The sequence below is a fragment of the Mytilus edulis genome, chromosome 2, assembly GCF_963676685.1.
Source record: "Mytilus edulis chromosome 2, xbMytEdul2.2, whole genome shotgun sequence".
Taxonomy (NCBI): Eukaryota; Metazoa; Mollusca; class Bivalvia; order Mytilida; family Mytilidae; genus Mytilus; species Mytilus edulis.
In genome coordinates, this window is record NC_092345.1 from 8,912,237 (window position 1) to 8,936,315 (window position 24,079).

At 30.0% G+C, this 24,079-nt stretch overlaps 1 protein-coding gene across 3 annotated transcripts in view; it reads right to left on the reverse strand.

Moving 5' to 3' along the window:
• Nucleotides 1-572: 572 nt before the first annotated feature.
• Nucleotides 573-24,079, reverse strand: part of LOC139511391 (uncharacterized) — a 28,325-nt gene continuing 4,818 nt past the window's right edge. Inside the window, exons 2-9 of one of the 3 annotated variants that reach the window (XM_071298088.1) lie at nucleotides 20,877-20,894; nucleotides 15,284-15,392; nucleotides 11,720-11,860; nucleotides 9,845-9,871; nucleotides 6,484-7,452; nucleotides 4,325-4,411; nucleotides 3,699-3,712; nucleotides 573-710 (exon numbers count right to left, since the gene is read on the reverse strand). In XM_071298088.1, coding sequence (XP_071154189.1) covers nucleotides 4,343-4,411; nucleotides 6,484-7,452; nucleotides 9,845-9,871; nucleotides 11,720-11,860; nucleotides 15,284-15,392; nucleotides 20,877-20,894 — 1,333 coding nt within the window. In that variant the 3' untranslated portion in view covers nucleotides 573-710; nucleotides 3,699-3,712; nucleotides 4,325-4,342. The remainder of the gene's footprint in view (nucleotides 711-3,698; nucleotides 3,713-4,324; nucleotides 4,412-6,483; nucleotides 7,453-9,844; nucleotides 9,872-11,719; nucleotides 11,861-15,283; nucleotides 15,393-20,876; nucleotides 20,895-24,079) is intronic. The other 2 variants (XM_071298090.1, XM_071298089.1) reach the window with 2 other exon arrangements.

The window sequence follows — 24,079 nt, forward strand, 5'->3', positions numbered from 1 at the left end:
TTGTTTTACAGTTAATTCTTGTAACACTAAAACTGACAAAGCTAAAACATGAAAGAAATGATCCTAGCAACTGAACAAATATTTGGCAGATTTAAAACTTTTTGAGATTTAACTTTCATGATTCTTTCCCATCTTCATAACATAAGTCAATCATCATAGACGATCGTCCTTGCCCTTTGCATGGTCATAGGTGTAACCTTCCACCCTCCCCCTCCTTTAACAAAGGGTTTGATGTTATATCTACTCAACAACGTGCTTTCTGCATGACCTACATCCATCCCTGGACTAAAACATTTTGGTGACTTTGTCCGTAAATGCTCTTCCTCAATATCAGACACCGATGAATCATCCGAGTCATCTTTAGAGCTGTTCTGTGAATGACGAAACCGTGGGCTTTCTGTTAACCAATCAAAATTAACATTTCTCTTTAGCCTAGCCTGTTGAAGAAGATGTTTAATTCGTCTCTGTTCAAATAGTTGTGAGCTTGTTTGTCCCTGTGCAGCCAGAGAGGTCATATTATCTGGTGAAGGAGAACCTTTGTTACCTATCAACCTCTGATGCTTGTCCTCGGGAGGTATATCCTTAACAAAGGTAAACTTTGGTTGTTTCTGTATTTTAGACTTCTCTTTCTTTCCTTTGATTGATCGTAACAATTCCATCTTCTCTAGCCAAGTTAATCCATCCATGTTTGGATGATCAGAATTCAGGATCTAATAAAACATAAACCAAAATTTAAATGATTAACTATTTATCATAATTCAAAAAGCTGAATAATTCTTAATGTTATTTAAAAAGAAACTAAATTATTGCTGAACATTCCTTTTCTGTTTGATTAAACTTGCATCTAGTTTTTGACTTTATTGGCTGAAATTTATAAATAAAACAAGAATGTGTGCACAGTACACGGATGCCCCACTCGCACTATCATTTTCTATGTTTAGTGGACCGTGAAATTGGAATAAATTCTCTAATTTGGCATTAAAATTAGAATGATCTTATCAAAGGGAACATGTATACTAAGTTTCAAGTTGATTGGACTTCTACTTTATCAAAAACTACCTTGACCAAAAACTTTAACCTGAAATTTGCACTATCATTTTCTATGTTCAGTAAGCCGTAAAATTGGGGTAAAAACTATAATTTGGCTTTTAAATTAGAAAGATCATATCATAGGGCACATGTATACTAAGTTTCAAGTTGATTGGACTTCAACTTCATCAAAAACTACCTTGACCAAAAACTTTAACCTGAAATTTGTACTATCATTTTCTATGTTCAGTGAACCGTACAATTGGGGTCAAAACTATAATTTGGCATTTAAATTAGAAAGATCATATCATAGGGCACATGTATACTAAGTTTCAAGTTGATTGGACTTCAACTTCATCAAAAACTACCTTGACCAAAAACTTTAACCTGAAATTTGCATCATTTTCTATGTTCAGTGAACCGTAAAATTGGGGTCAAAACTATAATTTGGCATTTAAATTAGAAAGATCATATCATAGGGCACATGTATACTAAGTTTCAAGTTGATTGGACTTCAACTTCATCAAAAACTACCTTAACCAAAAACTTTAACCTGAAGCGGGACAGATGGACGAACGGACGAACGGACGAACGAACAGACGGACGAACGAACAGACGGACGAACGGACGCACAGACCAGAAAACATAATGCCCCTCTACTATCGTAGGTGGGGCATAAAAACCTTATTAAAGTACAGACGATATATTTGTTCAGAGGTCTTTCGTTTACTATCTTAAAACAATTATTGTGTTTTGTGTAAATTAAAGTACAGAAATAACATTCTGATTTAAAATGGTTTGCACTCTTCTGGAAAAAAAGATTAAAAATACGACAAGTTTTGAACACAACAATGAAGAAATGAAATAACTTGTTCGTACTATTATTCGTGCACTCGGTAAACCATTCATGAATATAATTATACTGTAAGGTAACCAACATAAGGTAACCAACATTTGAAAATCATAACTGTGTATGATCCAGAGTATTCATTCAAATTGTGTTAGCTGCCAGCAAAGGTCAAAAGGTTTCAATGTAGGGAAAAAAACATAATTTTATTTCTTGTATATATTCTGAAATTAAATTCAAATTTCATCTATTTTTTTCAGTGAATGTTTAATTCTTTCTTATCTGTAAAGAACTTTATAAATAAAATTAAACTACACACCAATTGGTTTAATTGTATGATATTTTATAAGTGACTGATTATTTAAATGAAAGAAATAAAATTTTGACAATGATGATCATATAATTTAAGGCAATAGGAATTTGACAATCAGAAAACATTCTGCTAAAAGAGTTGAAAGAACATTCATAGAAAATTAAGATAATGAAGAATCAGTCCAAAGCATGATTCAACATACTAGTAGATCATATTCTATACATTCTATAGGCGTCTTTATAACCAGTATCTTTTGCTCGAATGACAGAAGTAGTAAGCAAATGACAGTTTGTTAATTTGAAAAACTTACACTATATTGCATAAAAAAAGGTCTAACAGTGCATATGCAATATTCTAATGTCTAAAGTGCAGAGTCTTGTGTCAGAACGTCAACCATTCTATCCAGCAGGAAGAATAAAGATATGAACAAGTAAGAAAAAGACTTGGACATATATATATCTCACTTCTTGTTCTGAATTTCAGTTTTAGTCATACTATATCTCAAATTACTTTACCAAAACAAAACAAAATGCATTCTGATATTTCTAATAGAAAACTGAAATATTAAAATCCAACAAGACATCTCCAGGTACTTACAATTTACACCTACTAAAATACCAAAAAACATATCACTGTTTAAGTGAAATCTATCTCAAGTTGGTTTGCAATGAAAACCTTGATAACACATTAAGCTGGTAGAATATAGAAATAATTTTCAAATATTTTCTAACATAAAATTTCCTGTTAACAAGAGCCAGATTTAGATGGGCCCTAATAGAGCTATATATATATATAAATATATATATATATAAATGCATTGCTTATGTATACTCTGTTTTACAAGTCCCACTCCTTAACTTTGTCTTATTAAGAGTCCCCCTTTTTAAAATCCTGGATGTGCACCAGTTTACTTATATGTAACACAAAACACTCATATGATTACAACATATGTACAATGTAACTGTAGTAATATTCACATGAATAATTAAAGGATGTGAGGATATATGTATATATCAATATGACAACAACAAAAATCCACAAATAAACTGTTGACACAGATTTGTGTCTTCTGGGTGTAATTTGGAAGGTACTATGAATTGTGCCAATTGTAATACAACTGCATACCAACTATATTGACCTAAAGTTAGTGGTTCCTTTACACAAATTATAAATACACCACTGGAAACTGCAAGTCTAGGATCCCAGTGGGCACATCAAAGAATCTGTAGCAGGGAGATAAAAATCATATAAGTCTATCTAGAAAAGAATGATAAATGGTTGGAAAGTAAAGCAAGGCATCATAAACTGTTGGTTTTTTGTTACAGCTAAATGACTACTTAAAAATTTATCAACTCCATCTATAATATGACACAACAATATCTCCCATTAATTCATGCAATACACATTCACCATAGATAAGCATACAATGAAAATTAAGTGAATTAGTAATAGAAACTATATCTACTAAATTAGATAATTGTTAGTTGTAATTCCTAGAAATTAACATACCAGTATAATTTACTCTGAAATGAAAAATACACTCATTAAAGTTTAAATACTAGCATATCAAATGCACGACTTTTAACTAGCTTATCAATTAAAAAAATATCTACTGAGTGATAATTGAATCTCTGAATGATGATTGGAAATGTTTGTTTATTTATGTATAAAAGTTTGCACCAAATTATTCCAGGAATTAAGCATATCTTAAAATATTATATACAATTAATTTAAGATTGTTTATAAGTACAAAAGTGATATAATTAATCAAAAGAAGTTGCAACAGAAATATTTCTCAATGTTAATAAAACAAACAAATAGACTGAAGCAAAGGTTGTGAATTGCTAATGGATATAGAAAACGTGAATAGCTAACTGTATATATATGTAGTTTGCAACAGAGACCTATGCATTGTAAAATATTATTAATATTTCATAACTTCTCAGTATTCAAATAAAACCTGTAAAAAGTCTTAATATCTGACTGAAATAAGATCTGTTAACTAAGGTCATAAACTAAAATGCTGAATTACTAATAAACTAAGAAATTTCACTTATATTGGAGGGACATTTTATTTAGGTACAATTATCTCCCCTTGTTTGGTTGAGTTATCTCCCATTTTACTTAAGCTATACCTTGGAGAAGACAGCTGGTCATTTTTTGAGAGGGTCATATCTAGCAGCTAAACTGACATATGCCCTGCCCGCTGTATCAAACCACATCTGTAAAAATATAACACTACATCTATAGAATGGTTATATGTAAAACTCAATATAAATAAACATAAAAGCTGTTGGTTGTAGTATGCATAAAATAAGTATTACATGTATAAGCTTTAATACAGTTGATATGTAAAAAAACACATTTAATAGCTGACAGTTTTCATCCACTTTAAACCTGAACAAATATTATGACTAAAATTAAAATTTTAACACTTCTTTAGATTATAAGAAACAAACGAAAATAACTGAACTATAATTTTTGTGTGAAAAAAGGTATAATTATTACTACACGCAAAAGTTAATCATAAGTAAGTTTTTAAAAATTGATATATGTGTCTTTTCACTATCTTTGATATTTCTGGACTATAAATTAAACACAAGAAGGATGGATATAAGGAGTGTTTCACAAATTATGCAGTATGTTTGAACCATTTTCTTTGGGTTTACTCTAACATTTTTATTATTTTAAGGTAACCTAAAATGAAATGCACATAAATATAGTCATACCAAATCATCAATTGATCTCAGTATTAACCATTTATATATGTAAACTTAGTTTATATCAATGTCCTTTGGTCTCAGGTCATGTCAGGTGGACATTTGTCTCATTTACAATCATAGGGTACATTATTAAATTACCTTATCTCCTTAATTTATTATTAGTAAATTTAAAATCCCCTTTCCAGTTCAGTGTTTAATTAATTACATATCTGAAACCTAAGACTGTATTCTTGATTATGCCATACAAGAATTTTGTTTAGAAAAAAAATGTAATATTTTATAATATCTTGTGACAATAAATATTTCCTTTCATTTGGCAGTAATTTTATAATATATAAGTCCTATAAAGTCATTTTAATTCAGTTTATCTGCTTTACAAACTATTCAATTAGGTGTGTTTAATAAGATTACTGTAATTCCTCATGGAGCTAAACACACAATTTATAAAACTCAATCGCAACTTATGATTTAAACTTGTATAATCCAAATGTTATATTAAACAATCTTGTCATCATGATCATTTATTTCAACCATTATAACGAACCATGCAAAATTTAAATCTGAAAATTGTAAATAAAACAGGACATATTATTTATTAAAAGTAAGATTGCTATAAAACAAATAAAAAATAGATCCAAGATAAATGGACTTTGTACAACCAATATGGATTATTGTTAAGGTGCCAGCTGAGGCCTGCCTCTGGCTGTCTGAATTTTTGTTTCATTTTTATTGATAAGGATAGAGGGCGTCTTTTACAATCTAGTATAATTGTGGAATTGTTAATGAACTAACTGTTCTACAGTCTGGTTTCTAACATGTCTAATTTTGTGACAGGCCAGTAGTTCTTATATACCAAATTATTCTAATAAAATAAAAGTGATAGAAAAGAAACTACACAATAAGCGGGTAGGGCAGTGAATATCACACAGAGAATCTAGGTGAAAAACAAACTAATAGCAAAAACAAATATATATTAGCACTTGTACATATGCAATTAAATGTAACATATTCTAATATATATAATGACCTCACATTTATCCATTTGTTTTTATTTCATAGGAATTAAGACAAGAATACAAAACAGTCCACTCGTCTTGTTTAAATCTTCATACTGGTATCTTAAAATGTAAGAATGTTGCACAAAATTGTTTTTAGGTCTGATGTTTTTTTTGTGTGTCCATATAAACACTGGCAGAAGTGAAAGTAGTGAGGCATTGTAGTTTTCCCCTTTATCTACCTAAAATAGTTTTAACAAACAGAAAATTTGCAAGGAATCCATGATTAAATAGTTTAAACTTTTACAACATAGCTTAAACAAAACTAAAGAGCAGCGGACTGAAATGAATGTTTAATAATTTTTTATCATTCCAGAGAACATTTTTCAACATTTACAAATAACAATCAAGCTCAAACAAAACTAAATAAAGAAAAGTTAAGTGAACAGACAGTTAAATTTTTGAGGTGCTTTTATTAAATACAAAGTACATGTTACAGGTATTTGTGAAAAAATCATTTTTTTTGTGAACATGATATGCTATGGAAAAGTAAGTGTGTGGAACATCAAACTCTACCCCATCAGCAACTGCTACTTCCTGTTTCATTCTGGCTTCTATAGACGAGTCAAGATGCTCATTTAATATATATTGAGCCACTTTTTGAAGTCTTCTTTCATCCTCATCCTGGTATTGAGATCCAGTAGCAGACTGAATATCACTTGATGTAAAAGTGGATCTATTTCCATCTGTGCTCCAAAGTGTATAAACTTGAGAAACTTTCATGTTGTCAGGGAAGTTGGTATATTCTGAAGGATATGGTTTTACAGAACAACTTCTCCCATCAGTCGGTGGAGGGGAAGGTTTTGGTAAGGAAAATAATGTTGTTTCACTTTTTGTCTTTCTTAAATTTTTACTGCGTACATATCCAGCATATTTATGCCTTAAATTCTTCATTACATTTCCCTTGGGAATCAATGGGGCTCTTGTTTCCATACTAGAAGAAGTTCGTCCATTTTTGCCAAGTTTTGCCTGTTTAGACATATTGATATCGGACACTAACATTCCAGATCTGGATTCTGTACGAATGATTGGAAAATCAATCCTGGCTTCTGACTGAGATCGGTGAAGGTTGGTAGAGACTTTCTGGGAATCTTTTAAATCTGGTATCTTATGTGTTATTGTAGGAGAAGGGTAATGTAAGGTAAACTCTTTTTTAATTTTCTCTTTTTGACTTGGAGTTACTGAAGCAGATGGCCGCCAAACCACAGTTCCAGAGTTCAGAACTCTCATTGCATTTTGAATCATAATATCATTATTAGGGAAAAGTTGAATAGCACAGGAAGGCTCAAGTCCATCATTTTCTCTTGTTTTCATATCAGCTCCTAAACAAATGGTGGATAACTTTGAGATGCTGATGACATCACTAGCCTCGTCAGAAATCACAGCTATGTCCTCTGGGAGGATCATGCCGCTGTCTTCTAGAGTAGGCAGATGTTCTTGTGAGCCGTCCAAGCTTCCGTTTTTGCTCTCTGGCTTTTCTGGCAGCTGAATAAATCATGAAATAAAACAGCTATCAGAAATATCTATAAACTATGACATCAATAAGTTTATGATTCTATGGAATGTTAAATAAAAAGTATGTACAACAATCATACAATGACAAATGACCCCAATTAAATCTGAACAATTAATAAGTATCCAGTAGAAATACTCTAACACCCCACACACAACAAATGTATACATGTATCTTTAATGAAATTATCAACATGTATCCTCAAAGTAAATTGCATGTATCTACAAAATGTTTGCCTGTATCTACAATGTAATTAGCATGTATTTACAATGTAATTTGCATGTATTTACAATGTCATTTGCATATATTTACAATGACATTTGCATGTGTCATGTGCATGTACATTGTATTTACAATATTATTTCCTTGTACATTTTGTATTATCAATTAAATTTGCATGTATTTACAATGTTCGTTGCTTGTTTTTACAATCTATTTTGCATATTTATATATATCTACCTGTACAATGTAATTTGAGTGCATATATACAATGTAATTTGCATGAAACTACATAATGTAATTTGTTCGTATTAACATTGTACTTTGCATGTATTTTGATGTATTTTTCTTGTATTTACAATGTAATTTGCATGATCCTCAATATAATTTGCATGGATCTTAGATGTACAATGTAATCTACATGAAGATATCATTTCTCTCCTTTAACCATGATATTGTCCGTCTTTGTTTTGATTGTCCTCTTTGTATTTTGAACTATCTTCTTGTTTTTTTTTATATAGTTTTGTTCAATATTATATGCTTAAGGTGGTACCTAACACTACAGGGAGACAACTCTGTTAAGTCAGCTAAAAGTTTTAATAACGTTGTGTTGTAAAAGGAATATTAAGCTTCTCAATGATCAAAACTGGTGTTTGTAAAACTGCTATATAACCAGTGTATTTTTTCTGACAAAACGGTTAGTTCAAAATTTTTGAAATTTTTATATTTTTGTTAAAGGGTCAAAGTAAAGATTTTGACAAAATTTTATGAAAATTGAACGAGCCAAATTCATTTTTGTGAAAGTGTTGGGTACCACCTTAAAAGATAATATAAGAGCACAATTTGCCTTTTCAGAATTTACAGAATTTCTGTAAATGCATTAAATAATAGATTTATAAAATAACCTATTCCCTATTTTCTGGAAAAGGTCTGTTCTATTCAAAACTTCCAGCACTATAATTCATTTATGATTTACAATTAGAAAAACATGTGTAGAAAAAAGTTAACAAAGTATCAATAAATATATTATGAACTAATAATTGTGAAATTAAATATTGTTATATATTGGATAAAAAATACAAATTTGCAAAATAGTTTTGAAATTATAAAATTGGCAACCTAATTGTGAGTAAAACAGTGTATAGAAAATTGTATTGGGTTTAAAACAATTATTGTTTTTATGGTGATCTGAAACTCAAATATTATGTAATAGTATTATGATTGCTTTGTAAATGTGAAAATGTGTGGACAAATCTGCATGGAATTTCCACTCTGTGTGATGTTAATCATTGTCTTACTAGTTAACTTGAAAAATAGAAATGCTGGATTTAAAACATATGCAAAAGGATATTTAAAAAATATTTTTTTTTTTTTTTATTGATAATGGATGTGTTAAAACCTGTTATAAAGTATGTTTCCACCTCATTATTCAAGGCTATATGGCAAGCAATCTGTAGTTCTGCTGTTTACTTCTATTATCGTCTAACTCTTTCTTTTGACTCTCTGGTAGATAGGTGTCTCACTGGTAGTCATACCACATCTCCTTAGTCTTCCATAAGTGAATGCAGATTTCCAATCTCTAGAGAGGCTTAAATTAAAATCTTATCCACAAGGGTCAGCCATTTTGAAATCAGGCTGTTTAGTAATCTATACAGAGGCTTGAACTAAAATCTTATCCACAAGGGTTAGCCATTTTGAAACTAGACTGTTTAGTAACCTATACAGAGGCTTGAACTAAAATCTTATCCACAAGGGTAAGCCATTTTGAAACTAGACTGTTTAGTAATCTATACAGAGGCTTGAACTAAAATCTTATCCACAAGGGTCAGCCATTTTGAAACTAGACTGTTTAGTAATCTATACAGTGTTTGATTTCTTTTTCAGTTGTTTAATGATCTTATGGGAAAACTGTTCAAAATTGTCTGCAAAGAGGAATCAACATGTTTTCACCCAAATGTTAGAGGAAACAGGAATATCTGAGTCAAGTGAAACTAAGTGATTGTTATGTACAACATCATGAGAAATCTTTTCACAATTTGTTAATTCAATAAATATACTGAATATTGTATGTATGTTATTGTGTAAAGTATTGATTTTCTTCATTAAAACAACATTAGTTTGTGTGATGGAGATTTAACACAGTACCTGCAATACTGTTGGCAAAGGTCTGTCCTGAAAGTACTCACATTTTTACAACAAATCTTTGCAAGTTTATATTTATACATCTACAAAGTCATGAACTAAATAAAAAGATCTATAACGTTTCCATGTCTTTTACATACAAAACATAATAAACTAACACAACAGAGGGATCCCACATCAGTTTAACCTGTGGAACTACAAATTTTACTTTCATGTTGCAGGACATGTTAGTAAACTTGGGTAACAAACAATGTTATATCTGAAGGCCTTATCCTCTGGACATCAATAAAATGATTACTTTTACAGTACCAGTAGTTAATTCACTGTTTTAGGAACAAAAGGATTGTGGGTAATCAAAGTGTTTTGTTGTACACTTTAAAAAAAAAATATATACCCAGAATGCATACAGATTCTGAAATTGCCTTTTATCTAAATCTGTCTTCTGTTACGTTTATAATGTTTCTGAAAGTTTAAAGTGGTATGATTTTCTACTAGTTAAAAGCAGTAATATATGAAAACAGTTTTATATCAATAATCTACATACAAATCATAGGGTGAAAAAGAACACTTTTGATTCTATTCAAAGTCTGACATAAACTGCATGCGTTTATAAATAAAAGTACATTCTCCTTAAATCCAATATGAATTATGAGACTGAGATATAAGCTCAAGATTTTTCCTATATATGGATGTGATAAACAATCATATTTTAATAATCTGATATTGATCAATATTGTTGATAAGCTGTCTTACATGGGATTTACAGAGATGTAATACAAAGTTTCAGCCAAGATGTATATGTCAGGGGTGAATTGGTTATTTTTATAGAAAAGTTGGCTGTATGCTATCATATGTAAAGGAAAAAATGTTGGTTAGGAGATGTATATTAAATTATTAAACTGTAGACATGCAAGTTTTATATTTCTTCAAAATTAATTTTAAAATATGCACACATTAGCGGTTTAGTTTTAGATTACAAAATTACAGAATGGATATTTCTCCCGAATAAACTGTTTTATTTTCATCGAAACATTTACTAAATGATAGTACTAATATTTTTTTATATAACATATAATATGAGAGTCCTAATGGGGAGCCTTCATTTCTGAATTCCTTATTTTTTTTATAAAATTTTTAAAAATTTCTCTATGCTTTATTTTTAATCGCGTCTGGCATAAATACAAAAATTCAACCCTGGTATCTATGAGTTTATTAATTTTTGCCCTTTTTTCTTTATATTTAAGCACTTCACTATTCTCTGTTCTTTTTTTTTTGGGTCCATTTTTCTGTATTTTTTTTTTATGTTTTGTCCATTATTTTCTATTCAGTAAATCCCCCATCAACATCATCATATATAAAATATCAAAGTTGTGTGCTATTGTTATCATTTTGCTATTGACTGAAAAGTGGATAAAAATTTTGTACATGTGTTTTCCAGGAAATATTTATATAAACTATATATGCACTTAAGGTGTAAATCAAAATTGGTTGGTTGGTAGAAATAGGAAACTACTAAAGGGGAGCTGGGAGTGGTTAACAACCTTGACTACCAATGAGGGTTGGTAATAGGAGATGGTTGGTTAGTCTTCATTGTAAGAGCAAAAATCAACTGTTTCATAATTTCCCACATACAAATCATTTCTCCCTTCACACTTTCAATTATTCATGAATAATAGTGTGCATTTATATCATGCAGAAAATATGTTATAAAATAAGATAACAAAAAGTCTAAATTTTAAATATTATACTATTAAAAAATGTCTACATTAAAAAAATGTTATACTATGTGTGAGAAGACTAGTATAAAGCTCCATCCAAAACAAAGTGCACTATGGGAAGACTAGTACTAGAGGTGAGATAAAAATCCTCAAAACATACTTCACTTTTGGATCGTGAAAAATCCATAGCAGTGTACATGAGTCTAGAGTCTGGTGGTTTTATACCCACTCCCTTGATTGTGTCCATCAGAATGTGACCGAGTGCTCGTACTTGTACTGTGCTGTATGGACGTGTCTTACGCTGATAAAGTAACAGTGAGCATGCTCATCAATAGTGATAATGTGAAAAGGTAAATTTCATTTACAAACAGTTACGATGTGTGTGATGATGTACTGTGAATGCTTCATCATGTGCAACATATGCATGTATTTTGTAGATTGAATTCTATACAAACAAGGTTAAATTGACAATAATTTTGTCAATTTTACAGGACAATATCTGCAAATGACACACATATATATATATCAAAAGTTTAGTGAGCAGTGAAATCCTTGTCAAATCCTTTATTTGGTATATATTTTAACAAGAGTGCAGACGCTGAAATGTCTCGCCTTCTTTACTAAACATTGATAGTAAGTTGATAGTCCTAAATATAAAGCTTTATTACAACTGTCACATAAACGTAACATTAACCAAGAAAACTAAACTTTGACCAATAAACCATGAAAATGAGGTCAAGGTCAGATGAACCATGCCAGGCAGACATGTACAGCTAACAATTCTTCCATACAACAAATATAGTTGACCTATTGCTTATAGTTTTTAAAGAAAAACTTATCAAAACACAAAAACTAAACACTGAGCAATGAACCGTGAAAATGAGGTCAAGGTCAAATAAAACCTGCGCGACTGACATATAGATCATAAAATATTTCCATACACCAAATACAGTTGACCTATTGCATATTGTATTAGAAAAAATACCAAAACTCTAAAACGTAACTTTGACCACTGAACCATGAAAATGAGGTCAAGGTCAGATGACACCTGCACGCTAGACATGTACACCTTACAATCATTCCATACACCAAATATAGTAGACCTCCTGCATACAGTATAAGTAAAACAGACCAAAACACAAAAACTTAACTTTGACCACTGAACCATGAAAATAAGGTCAAGGTCAGATGACACCTGCATGCTAGACATATACATCTTACAATCATTCCATACACTAAATATAGTAGACCTATTGCATACAGTATAAGTAATATAGACAAAACACAAACACTTAACTATAACCACTGAACCATGAAAATGAGGTTTAAGGTCATATGACACTTGCCAGTTGGACATATACACCTAACAGTCCTTCCATACACCAAATATACAAGACCTATTGCTTATAGTATCTGAGATATGGACTTGACCACTAAAACTTAACCATGTTCACTGATCCATGAAATAAGGTCAAGGTCAAGTGAAAACTGTCTGACAGGCATGAGGACCTTGCAAGGTACGCACATACCAAATATAGGTATTCTATTACTTATAATAAGAGAGAATTTAACGTTACAAAAAATCTTATTTTTTTTTTCATGTAGTCACTGAACCATGAAAATGAGGTCAAGGACATTGGACATGTGACTGACGGAAACTTCGTAACATGAGGCATCTATATACAAAGAATGAAGCATCCAGGTCTTCCACCTTCTAAAATACAAAGCTTTTAAGAAGTAAGCTAACGCCGCCGCCGCTGGATCACTATCCCTATGTCGAGCTTTCTGCGACAAAAGTCGCAGGCTCCACAAAAATGGTTCACATAAAAAAAATGTTTGTACTAAGTTTAGGTGAACACAACTTTATGATAAACTACTATTGAACCAAAACTTAAAACCAGATACAGGAAGATTGGTATGTTCCCATACCATACAGAGACATGGTTAACATCTAACAGGTCAGTGGATAGGTCTGAATGTTATGTATTTCCATAAAGGTTGTGTCTACTTTTGAAGATTGATAAACTGTCTCCAGTTACAATCATTGTGTTTCTGTATATTCTACAGACTTTGGAACCCTGATTCCTATAATTCTACAGACTTTGGAACCCTGATTCCTATGCTGATCTAACTTGTCTAACATCCACCGCTACAATTATAACATACTTCACCATTTCTAAATTTGACTATTAACAAAATAGCGTGAAAGATCCCTTAAAATTCTATACAAATATTTTACCTTATAACATGGAGTGGAAAAATTTAGTCAATTCTGCTGTATATTTCTGGTTAAGAAATATAAATATTAAATATTTCTACATTCATGTTAGCAATCTTGTATATATATAGTAAATGATAGTATAGTCTTACAACTATTTAAGGTAGCACAATACAAAGATTTTTCATCCCCAATCAGACATCTTTAAACTGATGTAATTCCACTCATCTTTCTTTAAATTTTATAAATGAGGTATCAAAAGAAAGAAGAATGATTAATCTTTCAAATTGTGATAATTTCATTATTACATAATTATCAACATAATGAATTTAGCTTCTTTGTTATTCATAGCATCCCAAAATATTTTATAGATTCTTGCACAACACAGTTTGACCTCCAAAACAGTGTCTCAGATTTTTCTTATTGTATTTCATTCTCTCATAAATCTTCAATGAAGTTTGCAACATCAATTCATAAGAGACCACTAAATTCAATTGGGTATAAAATTTGTTCTATTGGTGTTTTTGGAAATCTGAGACACAGTTTTGGAGGTGGAGCTGTGTTGTACAAGAATCTATAAAATATTTTGGGATGCTATGAAGAACAAATTCATTCAAGTGTGGACATCACAATAAAGCAACTTATTACATAATACTTAATTATGTAATAATTATGTCATAATGAAATTATCACAATTTGAAAGATTAATCTTTATTTTTTCTTTTGGTACCTCATTTATAAAATATAAAGAAGGATGAAATGAATTACATCAGTTTAATGTTGTCTGATTTGGGGTGAAAAAATCTTTGTATTGTGCTACCTTAACAATACACAATCTTTGTAATTATCATTCCACAAGCTTTTTGTTAATTCTGCTTTGTTTGTATCCCCCTTTAATTCTTTTAAGTAAAGGTATATATGACTGGGGCAAGAAGATCGTTTATCATATTCTAAAATGATCCTCACAATTTTTTAATAACATATTTAAGTAGCATAACATTTGAAACTTTAAAGTTAATAACAATATAATTTACAATGAATCATCTTAAAACCTATATACATGTACCCAAGATTTACTGAAAATTTTGATCAGAAAACAGCCTATTTAATTTGCTTTAGTTCCATAGTCATAATTACAAGTAAAAGTAACCTTATGATTGGAACCAAACATCTGTTCAGTTACCATTGGTCTGGCATGGTTTTAAAGGATAAGAGACTGATGATGATGATGAAAAACAGCTACAATGGATAAAGGATGGACAAATAATAGCTAAAGCTCAAACCACCCCTTTGGATATAAAAAAACAACCAGAAAAGCTTATAAATCACTTGCAAACTTCTAGCAAATAAAGCTAAAAATTATAGCTTAGGTATAACATTAACACATAAAATAATATCAACATTGCCAGTCCTTACAAACAAAGCTGATCAAACACAACATAACAGATCATCTGATCAACCTGTCGTCATACTTAAATATCAACAGGAAACCAGTATTTTACAGACCTGTTTTTCTGCTGCAACACAGCTGAGAGCATCTAAAGCACGTAAATTCTGTTGGGTTGTAGCTACAGAAAGACCATCACCACTAGGCTTTCCCTGAGAAATCTGTTGGCTGAAAAATATAGAGGATATTTTCTTAATAATTAATTGCATTTATAAACCAACTGATATCTGCAGCAAGCAATTTATTTTCGGGACTAAAAAAACAACTTTAGTATAAAGTGTAGTGAATACTGGTCAAACACAGACCTTCTCTTATATGAATACAAAAAACAATTTAAGAAATCTAGAATAACTAATCTCTACAAAAAGATAACTGAAAATGGTTTTAACACGAAAAGGTATCTGAAAATATTCTGGTGTAAATTAACAGCATATACCCTAATCTTTTGGCATTAAGACATTTTATCAAATGTCACCATGCCATCATTCAAGAAAATAATTCATTGAAAGTAGACATTTTGTAAAGCTAACCTAAGTTTTTGCTGCAAGAAAATTACTGTAAAATTGTAATAGTAAGGAATGCTTTTCTTGAATAGCTTGGTGTAGGACCAATTTTCATACGAGTAAGAAGCTAGTATGTAAAGTTCGAAATCATTTAAAATAAATTAGCTATAATCTTTGAAAATATGTTTTTAAAAATCACCTGCAGGTTCCCAAATTATCACTTTCAGCTATTAAAGGTTTGTCCTATACAATATTTCAAACATGGTATCAAAAAGAAATATTTGGTTTATACATTAATCATCCTTTCAGGTTATTTTTTTCAGTTTGTGTAACTTCCATAAATAGGAAAATTCTATAGATGCTCTTATGGCATTTAATAGCCTCAAATTTATGCCGATTACTCATAATTAATTGAATCAACAATGAATGACGTCAAACTTCAACTGTAAAAATAATATTTCTTTCATAACTTTTATTATTTACAATTAAAATTAAAATTGCAATATTTTGAAGGATTATAAGTGCATCAGTGAAATTGATTTTCTATCATCACTTACCTGACCGAGATATTTGGTGATGAAAAATAGAAAGCAAGGGTCAAGAGATACTTTATACAAAATCGGAAGAACTTTTTTTTATTGCTATTTAGAATCAATGTAATTGGTGATTTTATCAGTGAGAAATATTTTATTCATGAACATTTACATAAATAATTGATTGTGGAAGGTCGTGAATACAGATCTTGTAAAATCTATGTTTAATTAAATATGGAGAAAATTGTTTTAAGATTGTATTCTTGTTTTACAGAGGAAGTAAACTATGTTTAATTGGTAACATTATTGTACTTTGAAGCCTGAAAATAATCAGTCATATTGTAATGCATTGACATTATCATTAAATGAAATTATATTTTCATCAAAAATATATAATTACTTCATATTAAACGTCAACGAATTTGATTCCAGTCCCACATTAATGTTACTAAGAGAACATCATGAAATCTGTATTTGCAACTTTTACCAATAAAATGGTATTGATTTGGTCCTTATTTAAATTGCATCCCATGTAAAATTTAATAACATCTTTTAAAATATAATTACAATACTTGGGTATTTGAAATTTGAATTTTGTTCTTAAAATTAATCAACTTTGGTTGAAGAAAAAAAAAGTTTGAGATCGAATTAATATTACTGGCAAGAACTATTTTGTTTGGATGTAGCTTCTTGGAATCTTTGATGATCCTGACATTTACATTTATTGGAGGACTCCAGATATTATAGTAACATTCTTTGCAATCACTCAAATTCATTTAAAAACTGAACCAATTTGGAAATATATAGCTGGACAAGAGTAAACCTTAACACCATTGAAACTATGCAGGGGATAAAAAACAAAAAATTATACATGTATTCATGCGCAGTATAGGGCCCTATATGGTATTATTTTTTTTATTTATCATTTATGGATAGAAATTCAAGTGACTGTGCTTTCTTTGATAAAAAGCTACATTAACTTTAATAACATTGAATATTTCTGTCCAATGCATAGCAACCTGTTTTATCAAAGGAAACATCATAAAGGTTAATTTTGAGCCTGAGAAAAAAATCTTTTGATAAGATAATTTATGTCTTTTAATTAAGCGCATGATACAATTTGTGCATGAAAAAAATATATTCATCCTAAGGACTCAGCAAATATATTGACTTAATCATCCCTTATAAAATTCATTGATTCATTGATATCTTGTATTATGTGGATGAACTAAAATGAACTGTAACCAGTGACCAATACAAATAGGTCAATATCATTTACTTTTGTCTGTTTAATATTAATTTTTAATATTCAAGCAAATCTAGGTTATTAGCAATGCAAAGAGAACAACTTTGATAAAGTAACGTCAAACAAAGTAACCAAATTCAAAAATAAAATTCAGCATGTTATACAAAACAGCATATGAGCATTGCTTTTCAATGTGATGCTTTAAACCTTATGAATATTGAAAGAATAGAAGTTTTTGTTGAGCAAAAGACAGGCGCAACATGTTTACGTAATGCAAGGAAAGTTGCTATCATAATTTTTCACCTGAGTGTTGGAAAACATTTAATGAGTTACACAATCAAACATTTTATGAGTTACACCATGAAACATTTAATGAGTTACACCATGAAACATTTTATAAGTTACACCATGAAACATTTTATAAGTTACACCATGAAATATTTTATAAGTTACACCATGAAACATTTTATAAGTTACACCATGAAATATTTTATAAGTTACACCATGAAATATTTTGTGAGTTGCACCATGAAACATTTAATGAGTTACACCATGAAACATTTAATGAGTTACACAATGAAACATTTAATGAGTTACACCATAAAACATTTAATGAATTACACCATATAACATTAAATGAGTTACACCATGAAACATTAAATGAGTTACACCACGAAACATTTAATGATTTACACCATGAAACATTTAATGAGTTACACAATGATACATTTTATGAGTTACACCATGAAACAGTTAATGAATTACACCATGAAACATTTAATGAGTTACACCATGTAACATTATATGAGTTACACCATGAAACATGTAATGACTTACACCATGTAACATTTAATGAGTTACACAATGAAACATTTTATGAGTTACACCATGAAACAATTAATGAATTACGCCATGAAACATTTAATGATTTACACCATGAAACATTTAATGAGTTACACAATGAAACATTTTATAAGTTACACCATGTAACATTATATGAGTTACACCATGTAACATTATATGAGTTACACCATGAAACATTTAAAGATTTACACCATGTAACATTATATGAGTTACACCATAAAACAATTAAAGATTTACACCATGAAACATTTTATGATTTACACCATGAAACATTTTATGAGTTACACCAGGAAATATTTTATGAGTTTCACCATGAACCATTTTATGAGTTACACCTTGAAACATTTTATGCGTTACACCATGAAACATTTTATGAGTTACACCATGAAACATTTTATGAGTTACACCATGAAACATTTTATGCGTTACACCATGAAACATTTTATGAGTTACACCATGAAACATTTTATGCGTTACACCATGAAACATTTTATGAGTTACACCATGAAACATTTTATGATTTACACCATGAAACGTTTAATGAGTTACACAATGAAACATTTTATGAGTTACACCATGAAACAATTAATGAATTACACCATGAAACATTTAATGAGTTACACAATGAAACATTTTATGAGTTACACCTTGAACAATAAATGAATTACACCATGAAACATTTAATGAGTTACACCATGAAACATTTAATGAGTTACACAATGAAACATTTTATAAGTTACACCATGTAACATTATATGAGTTACACAATGAAACATTCCATAAGTTACACCATGTAACATTATATGAGTTACACCATGAAACATTTATGAGTTATACATCATGAAACATTTTGTGAGTTACACAATGAAACATTTTATAAGTTACACCATGTAACATTATATGAGTTACAGTACACCATGAAACATTGTGTGAGTAACACCATGAAATTTTATTGGTTACACCATGAAACATTTTACAGGTTACACCATGAAACATTTAATGAATTACACCTTGAAACATTTTATGGGTTACACAAAGAAAAATTTATGAGTCACACAATGAACCATATATTTATATATAATGAAACATTTTTTTTTTAGATAAGTCATGAAACATATTGAGTTACACCATGAAATATTTTGAGTTACACAATGAAACATTTATGAGTTACACCATGAAATATTTTATGAGCTACAACATGAAATATTTAGTTATTTTCACCATAAAACATTCTGAGAGCTACACTATGAAAGATTTTGTGAACTACACCATTTAACTAGTTACATTAAGAGAGATTTCTTGAACATTATAAAACAGATTAAAAGTCAAATCATGAGCTTTTTTTTTAGTTACACCATGACAAATTTTGTGAATTTCTTGAAACATTTTAGTACAGTATTTATGCTATATATTATTGTAAAAAGTTTAAGCGCTAAACAACAAAACATTTAAAAGACACTTAGACAATGAAACTAAGTCGTATTGCAAATTATTATATCTAATTCTTTTGGTTATTAGTCTGATCAGATTAAGTTATTATTGTTGATAGTATTAACTTTGTGTTAGCCCTACTGACAAACAATGTTCATAACAAAACAGTCACAAACTACTGAACAGAAATCTAAACAAACTATACCTCTTTTGAAGATTCATTCTAAACATAAATTATACATAAAAAATCTAAAACTATTAAATATAAACCAGATACAAAAAATAATCCAAAATCATACAGAGAAAAGGGATATATATATTCCTTCATTGCTGAATGACATGCCTGACAAACAGAAGATATCTGTAAAACATGAGGCTTTCTGATGCTTCAATAATTAAAATGTATGTGTTTTTAATTCTATGCAGTATACTCACCCAAGTCAACAAGCACAAGTTTGTGTTATGTTTTATAGTAAGTAGATAGGTTTAATGTATTTACTGGAAAGAAGACATATTGGACGTTTTTAAAACAAAATGAATGATTTGCAGCTGTTTCTTACATGCACATGCGTGCATTTCTTAATGCCACCACAACAGCAAAAGTAGAGAAAAGTGAGAAAATTTAGTCATGAATTGAAGAACAAAAAGGGGGATAAAATTACTACCAAGCAGAAAGAGATTACATAAAAAGACCTACAGGTGACAGCTTGCATAAATTTGGGCTCACAATTCAATTCATTATTGCCCAGATTTAAAATAAAATATATATATATATGCCAATTTAATTGATTCTTAATTATGATATGATTGATTATAACATATAAACATCAACTTCTACTCATCAAACTGTATGAATTAAATACCCATTACTCAATACACAAACAAGTGACAATCATGTGACACTACCACCATATATACAATGCTAAATAAATCTCAGGATTCTTGTTTACACATTGGTGAGAGAAAAAGCTATGAAACATGCTGTGGTTTATATACTACAAGCTATACATAGTAGGACATTAAATGTAAGAATTAAGAAGTTAAAGAGTTTCTTCCTTCGCCAATTACAACTTACCGTGGAAGTCGCCAAGAGCTGGAGGTAAAAATGCTGATCAGATTAAAATGGTGGTTTGCATATAGTCTTGATTTACCATTAAACAAAATTTACATATTTTCTTAAAAAAAAAATAAATCAATTTTTGAAATTAACATTTAACTAAAGAATTTTTGTTAACTAAACTTGAGAAAGGAAATGGGGAATGTGTCAAAGAGACAACAATCCAACTAAAGATCTGAGAAACATGTCTGTTGTTTTTTTTTAATAGAAATTCCAAATAAAGTGTACATAGTTAATTCACTTAGGTAAAATATAAAAAATTGTTGGAGGAACATAGGCTTTTTTACATAGTTCTAAATACATGTATATATCACGACTTGCTAATTAAGTTATGCATTTATACTGAAAATATTTATAAAAAAACCTGATATAAACTTGAGAATGGAAATGGGGAATGTCAAAGAGACCAAAGAGCAGACAACAGCCGAAGACCACATATATCTTTAAAACTTTTAGGTTTGTTTTAGTGGTAAACATTTGTACAGGAATTTAGCCATCTTTAAAGGAGTTACGTCCGGTAAGGGCTGAGTTTGGCCTTAAATTTCAGGTTCATCTGACGAAAGATTTTAGACACTTTTTTAAAACTTCAGTGTCTATTTCAGTTGATTCAATTAATTAATGTGAAAGATTTTTACTAATTTAGTCATTAAAAACGCTTTGATTCAAGCTTAAATAGGAAAAATCTATCAAATATTCCAAAAAAATGTTTTTGTCAAAAATGAAATTCCATCCTCAACCTTTATACATGTATGTATGATGTGTATTATCATCAACTTACATTTCAATATTAAGAATGAACACAAATGTGGCCTCTTTTATTTAAGATGGAAACCATCTTAAATTTAACTAAAATGATAAAATTGTGAAGATTTCAGTAATTAAGCATGACTTAATGATGCTAGTGCCCAATATATGTGTATTGTATTGTCAAAACCAGCCCATATTTATATAACAGAAGCATTCTACTTTCCAATAAATAACTAACAGTAACAGTTTACATTTAAACAATTTTGAAAACTGCTATATGTTGGGACCAAAAAGGGGTCTTATATAATTACTGGACCTACTCCTTTGTCTCTGTCTATTAATATTGTGTTAATTAAGAACAGGGAAAATGCCATTCAACATGTTTAAAGCTGCAATTAACAGGTTTAGCGATAATAGACCAAGAAATAAATGCATGTTGTTCAGATTTTTGTGTTATCTGCCCCTACAATGATATAAATGCTCTTTTGTTTTGCTCTTTGGTCAGGTTGTTGTCTCTTTGACACATTCCCCACTTCTATTCTCAATTTTATCTCTTTCATTTGATTTATAATACTAAAACTTTTTCTTAGTTGTCTTAAGTAACTTTTTTTTTTTATGGACTAAATTGCGATAAGGGGTTTTAATGTTATGTCCATTTATATTAGTGTTATGAAATTCTATAAATCATAAACTTTTATTATTCAATAAATATTTCAATTACATTTGTCAAACAAACAGAACACATGTAGAATGCAATGTAATTTCAAAATAAAATATATTCAGAGAAAGGAAACATAACATTAACTTATTCAAAAGGATTAATGTTACCAAATGTATAGAAATAATATTTTATTTACATACAAAATGTATATATCCCTTTTATTTCATTCAATTTCAATATACCTATTGATTTGTCATAATGAAAATTTATATTTCATATGCACTGTAAATAATTCTTTAAGAGGATTATAATCTATATTTTAAATAATATTTACACTAAATTTCTTATCAATTTCACATACATTTATTTAATGGACTGAATACAGTCTTAATAATTCAATTTCACAAGTAAATAGAAAAGTCCACAAACTATCGAATTGGAACACCTTGTCACTTCAGACTGGTACTGACATGATCGATCATGGACTTGTATCAACTATCAGCAGAACAACTTTTTTACACAACAGATTAAATGTAAAGGGCTTGACATGTATGACCTTCCGAGAACATTTGAAATCAGGTTATCTCAGTGACAATTCAAATAAACTGAAATCTCTTTGGTAAATTAAATGCCGTTTTTGATCTGAGATAAGCATACATGAATCAACACCATTGGTCGAGTTTCAGGAGGCCTTAAATATTATACATTTATACCAGTCGCTGGTATCTTTTTAAGATCAAAGTTAATAGAGTTTAATATTATGTTTGCCCTCAAACAATGTTAAACAGAAGAATTTAAATGGTATTTTAGTCTGCCATTTAATTGATTTAGATTATTTCACAAAAATTCAATTGCTGCGAATGCTAACAAACATTTAATTTATCTATCTGTTAGTCACATAATTAAATAAGGTGAAATGAAATTGTTCTATGCAGTGAGGGTCATTAGAAAATACTTAGTATGGCATAAATAGTTCGTCTAAACATCAGCCCAACAATGTTAGATCTGTAAATTTGCTTTCGCAATTTTATTGGTCTTCCCTCACCCAGATTCAAAACTCGCGCTACTGAGAGATCATGGCAGGCACTAGCACCAAATCACCTTGCACTGTATCTGATGTGCTAGACCACTTGACCACCTCTTGCACTGTATCCGATGTGCTAGACCACTTGACCACCTCTTGCACTGTATCCAATGTGCTAGACCACTTGACCACCTAGGCTCTACATACATGTGTTCATGAATAAAATAATATAATGTAAAACAATTGGTTTGTTTTTTTGTGTTTTAATAAGGCCATAAAAAAGAATAGGTTTGTTTGCCCAAACGCTACCTACCAAGAAAAAAGCTGCCTACTCAAATTCTTTTATTGTCCTGATTTGAAGAAGTTTTTTTTTAATCAGATAGGCATGAAGACTAATAAACACCCGATACTTCAATTTCTCTTTTTGAAAAAAAAAAGAAAATGCCTACCTACCTACCCACTGTCTAATCCTTTGGGTAGGGTTTGGTCAAATTGGACAAATCAAAATATTTTTAATTGTGGCCTCAACACCAATTTTAAGAACCGCATCTAGCCTATTTTGTGGTGGCCAGTTTTTATTGGTGGAAATTGGCCGGAGTGCCCGCAGAAAACCACGACCTTAGATAGGAAAACTGACAATCCTAGTCATTTAAGATTTGAGTTGAGGCATCTTCACCAACAGGGTTCAAACTCACAACTTCAGTGTTGACTGGCTAGTGATTACAGTAT